Source organism: Crocodylus porosus, unplaced genomic scaffold, assembly GCF_001723895.1.
Source record: "Crocodylus porosus isolate Cpor-Errol unplaced genomic scaffold, CroPor_comp1, whole genome shotgun sequence".
NCBI classification, from domain to species: Eukaryota; Metazoa; Chordata; order Crocodylia; family Crocodylidae; genus Crocodylus; species Crocodylus porosus.
The window spans coordinates 3,264,728-3,276,235 of record NW_017728948.1 but is presented as its reverse complement, the minus strand read 5'-3'; the positions used below and the strand labels follow the sequence as shown (position 1 = coordinate 3,276,235).

At 45.4% G+C, this 11,508-nt stretch overlaps 1 protein-coding gene across 3 annotated transcripts in view; it reads right to left on the bottom strand.

Annotated features, from left to right (window-relative positions):
* The window catches only part of SLC4A11 (solute carrier family 4 member 11), a 217,339-nt gene extending 206,290 nt beyond the window's left edge, over nucleotides 1-11,049 (bottom strand). For all 3 annotated transcript variants that reach the window (XM_019552988.1, XM_019552989.1, XM_019552992.1), the window contains exon 1: nucleotides 10,803-11,049. In XM_019552988.1, coding sequence (XP_019408533.1) covers nucleotides 10,803-10,860 — 58 coding nt within the window. In that variant the 5' untranslated portion in view covers nucleotides 10,861-11,049. The remainder of the gene's footprint in view (nucleotides 1-10,802) is intronic.
* Between the last annotated feature and the right edge of the window lie 459 nt (nucleotides 11,050-11,508).

Sequence of the window (11,508 nt, the reverse complement as noted above, 5' to 3'; positions counted from 1 at the left end):
GGGAGGTAGGTTCCTCAGCAGTTACACAAGTCTAAAAAATCCTGACCACCCGCAACTCCTCTGGATTTCCTGGCCTGGTCCTCTCTTTGCCGTGGATGCTTCTTACCCTGCAGAACAGAAGATACCTACAAGCAGCGTCTCGATAGCTTTAGTGATAGCTATCATTTTTCTCCAAGACACCTACCCTTTTCTTTCCTTCGATCCTTCCGATTGTGTAGGTCAGGGGCGTCAAACCTATGATCCGAAAGCCAGATCCAGTTCATGGAGTCATGTCGGGGGCTCCTGGAGGGTCTAGGAGTGGAGTCCATTGGGGGCTCTTTTAGACAGGAGTGGAGTGAGAGTTGCTGGCCTTGACCCACAAGGCTCTCCAAGCTGAAACAGTGGCTCAGGCACCTGCAGGGATTAATGCTATTGCCATTTGCCCTGCTAACAGAGGTGCATTTGGATCTGGCCTCCCAAGCCCACAGTCTGCATCCGACCCAGGGAGCCCAAATGTGTGCCGCTCCTGATTTGAAGCCAAACTTTACCACTTGAAGCAGAGCCAAAAAAACAAATCTGTAGGGAAATCATCCTAATTACTACAGCTTTCCAGCTGTAACTATGCAAGGGACAAACCACTTGTCCAAAGCTCACACATGAACTCCCGAAGTCTATTTGAACATCAGCCTTAGTCTAGCTAAAAGTAAAATTAACAAGCTGGTGAGAACCAGGCCAATCAGTCACCGCTCAAACGGAAGAGGAAGAGGCAGTTGAGCGATCGGCCTCAGAAGCAGTGCAAGGCAGGCTTGCTCGTGCTGGCAAACGGATGCACGTGAAGAGGGACATGACAGGAGTTAGACCATCTTAAATTTGCATCGGACTTTGGCCCGTGGACATTACTGGCCAAGAATGACAATTGTGGGCATCTGTCACCAGCAAGAGCTGCTGGCTAAGGGCGTTTCAGCAAACAGAAATTCTAGGTTCTCACAAGTACCCTTTAGGATTGTCCTCCATGGCATCTAACTACGTCCTCCATAGCACCCAAAATAAGTAATAAATAAAATCTTGCCAGCTTCTTCATTTCTGGCATCTCAGTAGATCAGGGGAGCTCAACCCCTGGCCCATGCTGCCCTGTTATCAGGCCCACTGGGCTGGAAATTTGGCAGTGGGGGGAAGCAATGGCACTGCTCTGCTGTTGTCAAGTCTCCAGGCCCTGCACACTGCATCTGGTACCCGATCCCAGCATACGGGGATGGGCGGGGACAGTGCCAGTCTGCCAGGACTCAAGCCCGGCATGCAGATAGATGTGCCTTGTGCCACTCACCTGGCCCACAGGGCCAAGAAGTTGAGCTCCACTGCAATAATCTATGCGCGTTGCAGTCACCCGCATTACTATTCCACGGACTATCAACGTGAACCGATATGAATAACAACAACCAAAACACTAAAAAGCTAAGGGAGAAGACGCACACATCTCCTCTCCCCAGCCCCGCATTTCAAGTCTCATCAGTTTACAGAGCAATTATTCACGTACTATTTGTTGGACTGAAAAGCAGCAAGAGAATAATGGTATAGTTTGCAGGATGAGGACATGAGGCATTGTAATCCACTTGCCTTCATCCTCTTCCACCCCCCACCATCCTCTTGATTTCAAAGTCAGTGGACCTTCAAATCCAATTCGAGATGCAATTTAAATATGATGCATTACTGAATAATCTCTAACAATATCATTAAAATGAAACAGGAGTTCATTTCGTCTTAAAAGTTGGAGTGTTTTTATTTTTAATGAATTGTCTGGGTCCCCTGCTAGGCAGGAGACTTATGGAAGGCTTCAGATCTCATCTCACCCAGCACATTGCTTATCTATATGAGTCTTTCATTAGGCAGCACAGCAGACTTTGAAACAGGAAGTATTTATTGACTTTATATTGACTTCATAAAAAAGTGTTTACACCACCAGAAGCTCCCAACAATTCAGCCTGGACCCGAGCTTAAACTAGAAAGCTAGATTCACATGGAGCAGCAATTCTTAACTACGATACTGTGGGATCTTTCTAAGGGTGCCATGGGGTGCATAATGTTTGCACCGGTAGGCGTGCAAATGCCTATACATGATTCACCAGATAAACCCAGAGATTTCAAGAGTGGACTCTGCACAGTTAAAAAAAAAATGTCCTGTCTTGCTGTGGTCCGAGTTGTTTGGAAAAATAGTAGAGCAATTCTGCAGCATAGGCAAAAAAGAACAAAAACCAAGAGCTGGCATTCTCCGAGGGGTGCCAGGAGTCAAACGAGGTTGAAAAACCACCAATATAGAGCATTGTTCTAGACTCGGATTGAACTTGAAACATTTGATGCTACAATGTAATGCCAGAAAAAGCCAAGGGTGGTGGGGGGGGGGAACCCCAACAAACCAACTGGCTATGAGCTCCAGCGAAGATGGCCATGCAAGGAATTGTAACATTGACTCTCTGATGAATGGAAGTTATATCTTAAATAGCAAGAACCTACTGTAACACCTTATTCACTTGCTTACAACACAAAAATAAATTCAGCCATTAGGAACTGGGATGCATTTTATAAGCAACAAAATATCGTCATGCTACTTGCTGCCTCTGGCAGAGGGTGGCAGGAAGTTTGGTACCGAACCTTCCACCTGGGGCTCCCTTGGCAGCAGATGCTACTCCGTTATTTACTCCCATTTACCAGTTTTTTTAAAGGAAGATCTTCATTCTGCCTTTTAAAAACCAAAAGGTGGGCATTTGGAAAGATATAACAATCCTCCCTTGGAGAGCTATCGTTTCAAAGCAGTTACAGAAGCCTCTTCTGAGGCTACAGAAGGGGTCCGTCTGGGTTGGTTTTGGGACACCAAATCCTACAGCCTACATGAACGTGGATATCCCACCCCAGCCACTGTTTCTATCAACAGCTTTATAAAATGAACGTAAAAGAGCATTATCCTCCCTCTTCACTTTAAGACATGCAAGCAAAGGTACTAACCAGACTGACAGTTTTAAAACTCAACTTGTTAGAGCCACACCTGTTTAATAGTATGTATACTTCTTATATGTGTTTGGTTCAAGTGGGTTAGCCAAAATTTAGCTGAAGCCACTAAAGTTAAGACAGTCCACACACAAGAAGCCTGCACCAATTTAAGCAGATTTAAGTGCAATCAGTACTGCTTCTGTGTTTAGAAAGGACTTGCTGAAGACTCCAGATCTAGGGACAAAACATGAGGTCCCAGGATGCCTGGTGGTGGTAGAGGACTGTCGAGCCTGGCCAGGGCCTGTAGGAAGAGTTTGGGGGCCTGGCACATCCTGGTAATGTCTGTCAGGAACCAGAGAGCAAACCACAGCTGTACTCATGGGTGGCTTTGGGATTTTGATAGGATGGCAGGAAGGCACTTGTACCGCTTCTTCATAGCAATTTATTTCCCCCGTTCCTTCCCCCCACTCCTGAACTCAGAGGAATCCCAAGCAAACAGAAGAGGTATGGAGTATGTGGTTCAACATGTTACTATAAAAAAAAAAAAAAAAAAAAGCACTGATCAGCAAGATCAGGAGGAGACCGATGCTTACCAAATGCCACATTACAGATCCTGTCGTCTTATTTAAAAGGAACCGGCAAATGCAACCTATTATTTAAAAACACAAGCTAGGGACCCAGAAGTTCTCATACAAATGCCATTAGCAAGAAGACTGATCATCTCCCCCGCTACTTCCACAAGAAGATCTTCTCTGGGCACAGATCTCACATCTCTTCAGTGTAAATACATTCTGGACCCTATAATAAGCCTTATGAACACATATGGGCATGGGGGAAGGTTCGTATTGGGGTACATACATCCCTGATTCAAGATCCATCTCAGTCCCTGTTCTTATAACCACCACATATTATGCATACAGGCCTTAGTCCAATGGGCCATTGCCACAAAGTCTTAACACGCCCATGTCAGCATTCAGTATGCCATTTTAAAAAAATAATCCAGTGCAGATTTCTACATTTTGGTTTTGTTCATTAAAGTGTGAGCTTTGTACTTAAGGAGACTGAGAAACATGCAACATCTGGAAATATTGGCTTTAATAACGGCTCTGTATGGAAAGAAAGGATGTAAATTTTGGGTTCTGGAATCCATGTGTGCGAGTCCCAAACGCACAAAAAGTCTTCCAAAAAAATGCTTTCAGAGAGCTGCACAACCATCAAGAGACAAACAAGCATTACTCAAACCCCAGCCAGGGATTAGTGGAAGACATGGCAAGAAACGCCTTTGAATTTCTGCCCGGGAGAAACCACCACTCCACCACCAAGAAAGGAGCTTGGGTAAAGTTTTATGCTCAGACCTAAAGTACCATCAAGTTGCTCAAAAGTAGTTGTCTTCTTTCAACACCCCCCCACACAAATGATCATCAATATAATGCACTCTCACCTTGACCCACATGATCATCCTCAACAGCTTTGCGAGTCCGCCCAGACAAGCTTCTCACATTCCCAGAAGGTCACCATATCAGGAATGCTTTATGGCAGGGGGAGAACAAGCATGCCAAAGGAAATGGGCCCCTTAAACTGGACCTTTTCATGTAGAAAGTAGTAAGCACCCCAGAGTTCAACTGCTAGGATGCCTTGAGCCCTGGGTGGATTGGGACATTCTTACTCAAGTAGTCAGAAAGGACATCTGAAGCCCAGCACCCAGGACTGTATGTGGATACCCAGGAGCAAGGGCCTTATGTACATGTGACATGAGACTCTTCCAATGACTTGAGGAAGCTGAAAGCAGAGCCAGCATGACGTAACCAGTAGGTTGTGTCATATCAATGCAGTTCTCCATTTTAAGGCGTCAAAAGGCATCATGGTACTCAGATGCAGGTCTGAAAGAGGCCAGTCATCTGACCCCAAGACAAAATGAAGGCAGAGGTGGAAGGAAAGAGGTAGTCTTGAGTGCCAGTGCAACTTGGTCAGTAAGAAGTAACTGCAAAATGCAACCAGGCCCTACAGGTAGGCCACCATTAGATACACACCCCTACTACTACACCTTGCTTCTCCCAAACCACTCAAAGGTTGAGTTTCAGCATGCTCTGCCTCCTCCATTTCCCAGCCAAGCCCAGGGCCTGAAGAAGGTATACCTATATATTCTCTGAACAAGAGATAAAAGCCTGTTTCGCAAACATCACAAGTTGAAGTGTTTTTGTTTCCTAGTCAAAGGTTCAGTACAGCCAAGTGCAGAGCACTCTGCTCCTCACGTACAAGCTGGTGTGTGAAGGCTTAAGTTAGACCATGAGTCTAACTTAGTGGAAGTCAATGTGAGCCACACTAACTACAGGCATACACTTGAGGATTGGCTGCATCAGGACCATGCAAAAATCAACTCTTGAATTGTCCCATCTCCTCTATATAAACCTTGTGATAAGTGGGGCCCTGGATATAGAATCATAGGAAACAAGGGCTGGAAGGGACCTTAGGATGTCACATCTAGTCCAACCCCCTACTCAAAGCAGGACCAGCCCCAACCACATCATCCCAGCCAAGGCTTTGTCTACCCAGGTCTTCAAAACCTCCAAGGATGGAGATCCCACCTCTAGGGAGCCCATTCTAGTGCTTCACCACCCTCCAAAGAAAGTTGTTCCTAATATCCAGCCTAAACTTCCCATACTGCAACTTGAGACCATTGCTCCTTGGTCTGGGAGCTCACTGGGTTGTATTTGGCCAAGAGGTCTCTGCAAAAAAGCAACTCAATGCCTTGAAATGCAGCTCCTTCTACTCCCAAGGGCCATAAGTGTCTCAGCGCTGCCTCACCATCCACCGCTCTCTGGTGTGAACAAAGTATTCTGTCCCTTTTACAGTGCACAGCTTTGAACCTCTCAGAGCTGCCAGTTTAGAGAATGAAGTATGGGCAAATGCGTTATTGAATATCAACCATTTGCCTCCATGCAACAAGTGACAAGCCATCCTTTACCTGTTGCACTGAAACTGCTACCGAAGACCACTTCCAGCTGGAAATGGCTCACAATGCTTCAGGTGCTGGATTACCTGCTGTAAGAAAATGAAGCAGCGCAACAGAAGTTGGGATCAACACTCCCCCTCCCATCTCCTGCACTTATGTATTTCTACCATGATTTGCAAGTTCTTGCAGCATAAAGAAAACAACACCCCCCCTCATCTGTTGTCAAGTGCAATCCGATTTAGAAATCCTTCTTCTGTGACTAATGTCATATCTCAATGCAACTGGAAGAATTCTCGAACGCAGTTCATTTTTCCTTGCTTACTTTTGGCACTGCACTCTGCTTGGAGACAGGAAAAAAAAACCCGCCTCTGGGTGGACAGTTTTATTTTCTGGTTCTAATAAGTTAACAGGATTTGAGGGTTTGGCTGGCTTTGGAGAGCAGCATTCAGCATCTCTCTTTGGCTAGTCTCTGTAGCTGTAGGGGTTTTTGATGTTATGGTAAGCAGCAGCCCCCGGCAGAAGACTCTAGCTGCTAAATCCCCAGAGGCAGCAATCCGACAGGGGAAGCGCATTTCCATTAAACCACTGATTTCAAGGATGAAAGGTGCAGAGGTGTCACCATAATAGTGCTATGGGAATGCCACGTATGTACTTCCAGCAGAGACTATTTTAAATCTTGCACCATTTATCACTTTATACTCCCCCCCCCCGCCCCAACACTTATTATACAAAACCCAGGAAGAAAATAAAAAACAAATTTGCAGCTTAAGAGATCAACCAAAAATCCCACATTTTGTGCCCAAAATAATCATCTACTGTTACAAGATAATAGTCACTTGAGTAATATTTTTGGTTTGTTTAGTTCTGTATTTGGCAGAGTTAGGTATAACCAGAGCCATTTTCATTCAGACAAGGAAAGAAAAAAAAAGGCTGTTCAAAAGTAGGAAAATGGGAAAGAAAGCAGCAGGGAAACTCAGGGGCAGGTACAGGACGCTACTGGAGGTTTTTGTTTTAAATTAAAAGTGACTGTATCAACTGTTCCTTTATTATGCCCTAGCATCAAGTATCACAAACATTGAAAAAATCAAATTAAGTGTTTCATTTTGTTTTGAACAGATCTGAAACGTTTCGTTTGTAGACAGCCTGACATTAAAAAAAAAAAATAAAAAAATCACAGCTGGATACAAAACTGGAGTCACAGCCCATAAATGTGTGTGTACTCGCATGCACACACACACACACACTTAAAGCATTTGGGTCTTAATGTAAAGTCCCACCAAAAACCAAAATTTTATTTATTGTTATATATTCATAATAATCAAGAAGCCTTTCTATCCTCAACCGGATGGAGATCAAATAATGTAAAATCCCACTAAAAAAACCCCAAGCATTTGGGTTTTAAATAAGATTTTGGTTTTTCGTGAGATTTTACCTTTTATATTCATAATAATCAAGAAGCCTTTCCATCCTCATTTGGGTGAGGATTAAATACCATAAAATCCCACCAAAAACCAAAATCTTATACAAGACCCAAATGCTTAGGGTTTTTTGGTGGGATTTTACATTATTTAAATCTCCACCCAATTGAGGATGGAAAGGCTTCTTGATTATTATAAACATATGACACTATTACTGCCTATCATAATAATCAAGAAGCCTTTCCATCCTCATTTGGGTGAAGATTAAATAATGCCAAAATTCCCCCCTCCAAAAAAAACCCCAAAAAACCAAAAATCTTATTTAAGACTCAAATATTTAATTTATTTAATATTGCTTTTTTTAAAATACAATTAAACTTTTTTTTTTTTGGTCTAGAAATGTAAAAGTCATTTCAAGTAACATAGACCTTTTGGTCTGTTTAAAGAATTCCAGAACATTTTGTCTTGAAATTATAGAAATAAAAAAGGGCAATAATTTATGAAACAGGAACTCATTCAAATTAATCCTTCTTGTGGAAAGATTTTGTTTCAGCAAGTCTTCATTTTGCAGCAAGTGTTTCATTAGAAAATACCCCCTTCACCTGTGCATTCCCTGTGCTGGCAGGTTGCTTTATGGAACAGGCGCTTTGAGTCAAAGCTCTCATTTCTTCAGTGTGATGGCCTCAACAACTACACTACGTACCCTACAATGCACATTACCATTTGAGTAACAGGAGGGAGAAAACACAGCGTACAACGGAAGATGCAAATTGGCCCAAATGGCTGGCCCAAGAAGGAGAGGGCAGATGCCCATATCCAAGCGGCAACACGTCACCACAGGGAAAGAGGCAGTTGTGTTGCATCAGCTCAGCACCAACTATTCTGCAAAACCAAGACATTTCAGTTCAGGATAAAATGTTGTGAGAAACAAAGTGATTCCTCTCCCCCTAAGCACAGCAGAATATTGAAAAGTTTCATCAAAGTCCAAAAAACCCTGTGGGAAATTTTGATTTTTGTGGAAACTGCTTCCCCCGCCCCCCGTCAAAGTTCTTCCGACAAAAATCAAATCCTCAACCATCTCCAGCAATACATACCACATACCAAGGACATTGGCTCCATAGTAAAAGGAGTACTTTGACAGGAGGAAACAAATCCAAAGCTCATTGAAGCAAGCTAGAGACTTTCCTTTGTGCTCGACAGACTTTGAATCAGGTCCCAACCAGAGAGAAACAAATGAAATGAGGCTATTATCTCGCTGGAAATGAGAAGTGTTCTGTAGCAGAAATGATGCTGTCATACCTGACACCATGTCTGAAATGTCACTTGATTCAAGACCTGCTATTTTTCACGTGGCAGACACACATGCAAGTCATCCTGATTTTATGCCACCACTCATTTGATCTCTCCTATGCACAAACAAGGGGACCAGCAGGAGCAGATCCACATGACTGACTAGCAGGAGCCATCTCTTCATTAAAAGCTATTCCCCTAAGCTGTGTGTCATTCAAAAAGCCCAAACCCAAGTCATTCAAAAAGAGCTACTCCTCCAAATACCTTCATGAGAAGCCAAAGTGTGGAGAAGCTGCACCTCAAAGCATCTGCAAGACTAATTTGCTCTTAGGCTGTCGGATGGCATCAGGGGCTAGGAAGGATGCAACCGGTGCCCAACTTTTGCACACTGCAGTATTTTCTGCTTTTCCTTTAAAACCCACTGAGCCAAACTGCCAGGTGCTGTCCCCTGTTGTGCAACAGGGATTTCCACCCCCAATCCTTGTGCTTGTGGCAGACTTCAGCGTTGTGCATGTCACTCCCACCCCTCCACTTCCATTGCCACAAGGGCATTGGCAAAAATGGGCACCAACAAGTCTTCCTCTCAGCTGCCGCTCACTCCGCGTGGGCCTGGAGCCAGCAAGAGGCAAAGACAAAAGATGGAGAAAGACGAGTCTCCCTTAGCAAGAGGCCCTGCCCTTGTGTGCCCAACAGGGACAGCAGACCACTAGAAAAGTGGACTCAAGTTCAGACAAGCAGCCCAACATTTGATAGTCCAATCAGGCATCATTCAGAGGGTCCCGATGAGCGGTCCAGCACTTCATGACCCACTTCCCATCATGCAATTTTCTGCCATGCCATCCTGCAATAGTTAGGCCAACACTATACTGGGCAACCTCTGACGAGGAGGAAGGGAAGACACCAAAGCCAGCTCACAGCCTCTGCTGTTCTTGGACTCGGTGGCAGAGGGCTGGAAGGGAGCTCTGGAGGTCAGCTACTGCAACCCTGTGCCAGAGGCAGGATCATTCCTATGCAAACCATCCCAAGCAAAACCTTGTCTCATCAAGGACTAAAACTAGGCAATCAACCCCGCCATCATGCAACCACAAGGCACAGCACCCAAGCCTGCTAGGGGTAAAGCAAGGGGATAACGGCAGCTCTTGCAAAGGTCACAAGATCCAAGGAAGAGGGCCACACTGTGCACTACAGAAAGCAGCAAAAAATAAATAAATAAATAAAAACCCCTCACCACCCATCACAAATCTGACCATGGGGTAAGCATCCTTCCTAACCCCAAAAATGGCCATTTCTCTCATCAAGTTTTTCAGCTGAAGCCTTAATTAATGAGAGCCAGTGGAAGGACTAGCTACCAGTCCCCTTCTGCACTCCTTTTGAGGGCCCTCCATACACTCTTCTCTTTTGTAGAGGCTCATTTAAGGACTTTCCTTAGCAGATCAGATTAGCCATTCACCTACAATGCTCTCTCTAGCTAGTACTAGAAACTTCAAATAAAAGCGCAGTGGCAGATAATTACCGAACAGCTTATTTCAAGAGGCCGGTTCTCCCCAGCACCCACCACCTAGGAGTTGTGCATTGCCCTCATTCCTTAGGGTGGAAGCCATCTCCATTTACTTGGGGGAAAATGGCCTGGTTAGGCTTGCTATCATCTCATTACTGAGTAGCCAGGAACCTGTTACACAGTCTCCTGAAGGCTTTTCCTAACAGACACTTTGCAGCAGGAATTCCCCAGGTTAGTCATGGATGAGACTCTATTGTCTTTGTATCACCAGTTTAAGACCCCGGACTTTTCTCAAGTGTCGCTAGTGCTGCGTCCTGGAGAAAGCAAACTGGATGCTCCCCTTCCTTCCTTTGCAGAGATCTGCAAATCCACTGTCAAACCCCCAGGTCTTCTTCAGTCTCCCAACGCCCCTAGCCATTTCTTCACTCACCCGTCTCCGCACACCGCTTTTCTGATTAGGACAGGAATTAAGCCTGCTATTTCAACAGAGCATAAATCAACTTGGGGCCTAGCATCCTCTATTCAGTTTTGTTTCTATCACGTTCCTTAAAGCCAGCCCGCAGTCCAATCTCATACAGAACAGACCTTTTTGTGGCACTGCAATATTTGTCCAAGAGAAGAAAAGGCTTTAAAATGCTGCAGCAAACAGAGAAACCAATAATCCACAGAATGCAAACCTTACCTTTTCCAGCGGAGGGGACGTTCCCTTTGTCTTCTGTTGCGCTTGGCTCGGCCTTCATCTTCTAGAGGCGCAGGAGGACTAGGACTGGGTTTTCTCTCTCTCTCTCTCTTCTCTACCCCTTCGACTGGTGCAAGGGAGGTTTTCCCCATAAACACCCCTGCAACGTGCCAGGGAAAATCAAGATCTCTACTGGGAGAGAAGGCGCGTAGACAGAAGCACCTATTGATGGGGGTGGGGAAGGAAACCACCGACCCCACCTGCCCGACCTTTAAAGTGCTGCTGACATTGCCCCAAGGTGCTTTGCTCCTTTTGGGGGTCCTGCACACCCCCCCCCCTACAGCTCAGCAGCATGCATGTGCTTTGGGCCCCAGCTGTTTAAGAGCTGCATGCACTGGCTTGGGGCTACAACACCTCTTCCAGGCTAGGCAAAGAGGAGAAACAGAGCAGGAGGGGACGGCAGAGGCACCTTGCACCACCGAGCACACGCGCAGCAGCCGGCGAGGGTTTAACTGTCCCCCCCTGGAATCTTCCAGGGGTTTGAAAAACAAGCCGGCGGCTAATGGCTGAAGGCCTGGCTCTGGGCTGCAATGAGCTGGGAGACAAGCCAGGCTCAGGTGGGCCTGTTGCACCTGATTAGGATGCTGCAATGAGACAGCCTGGCCCACCTGAGCCCACTGTCTGCAGGAGGAGGAGACTCATTGTTGAG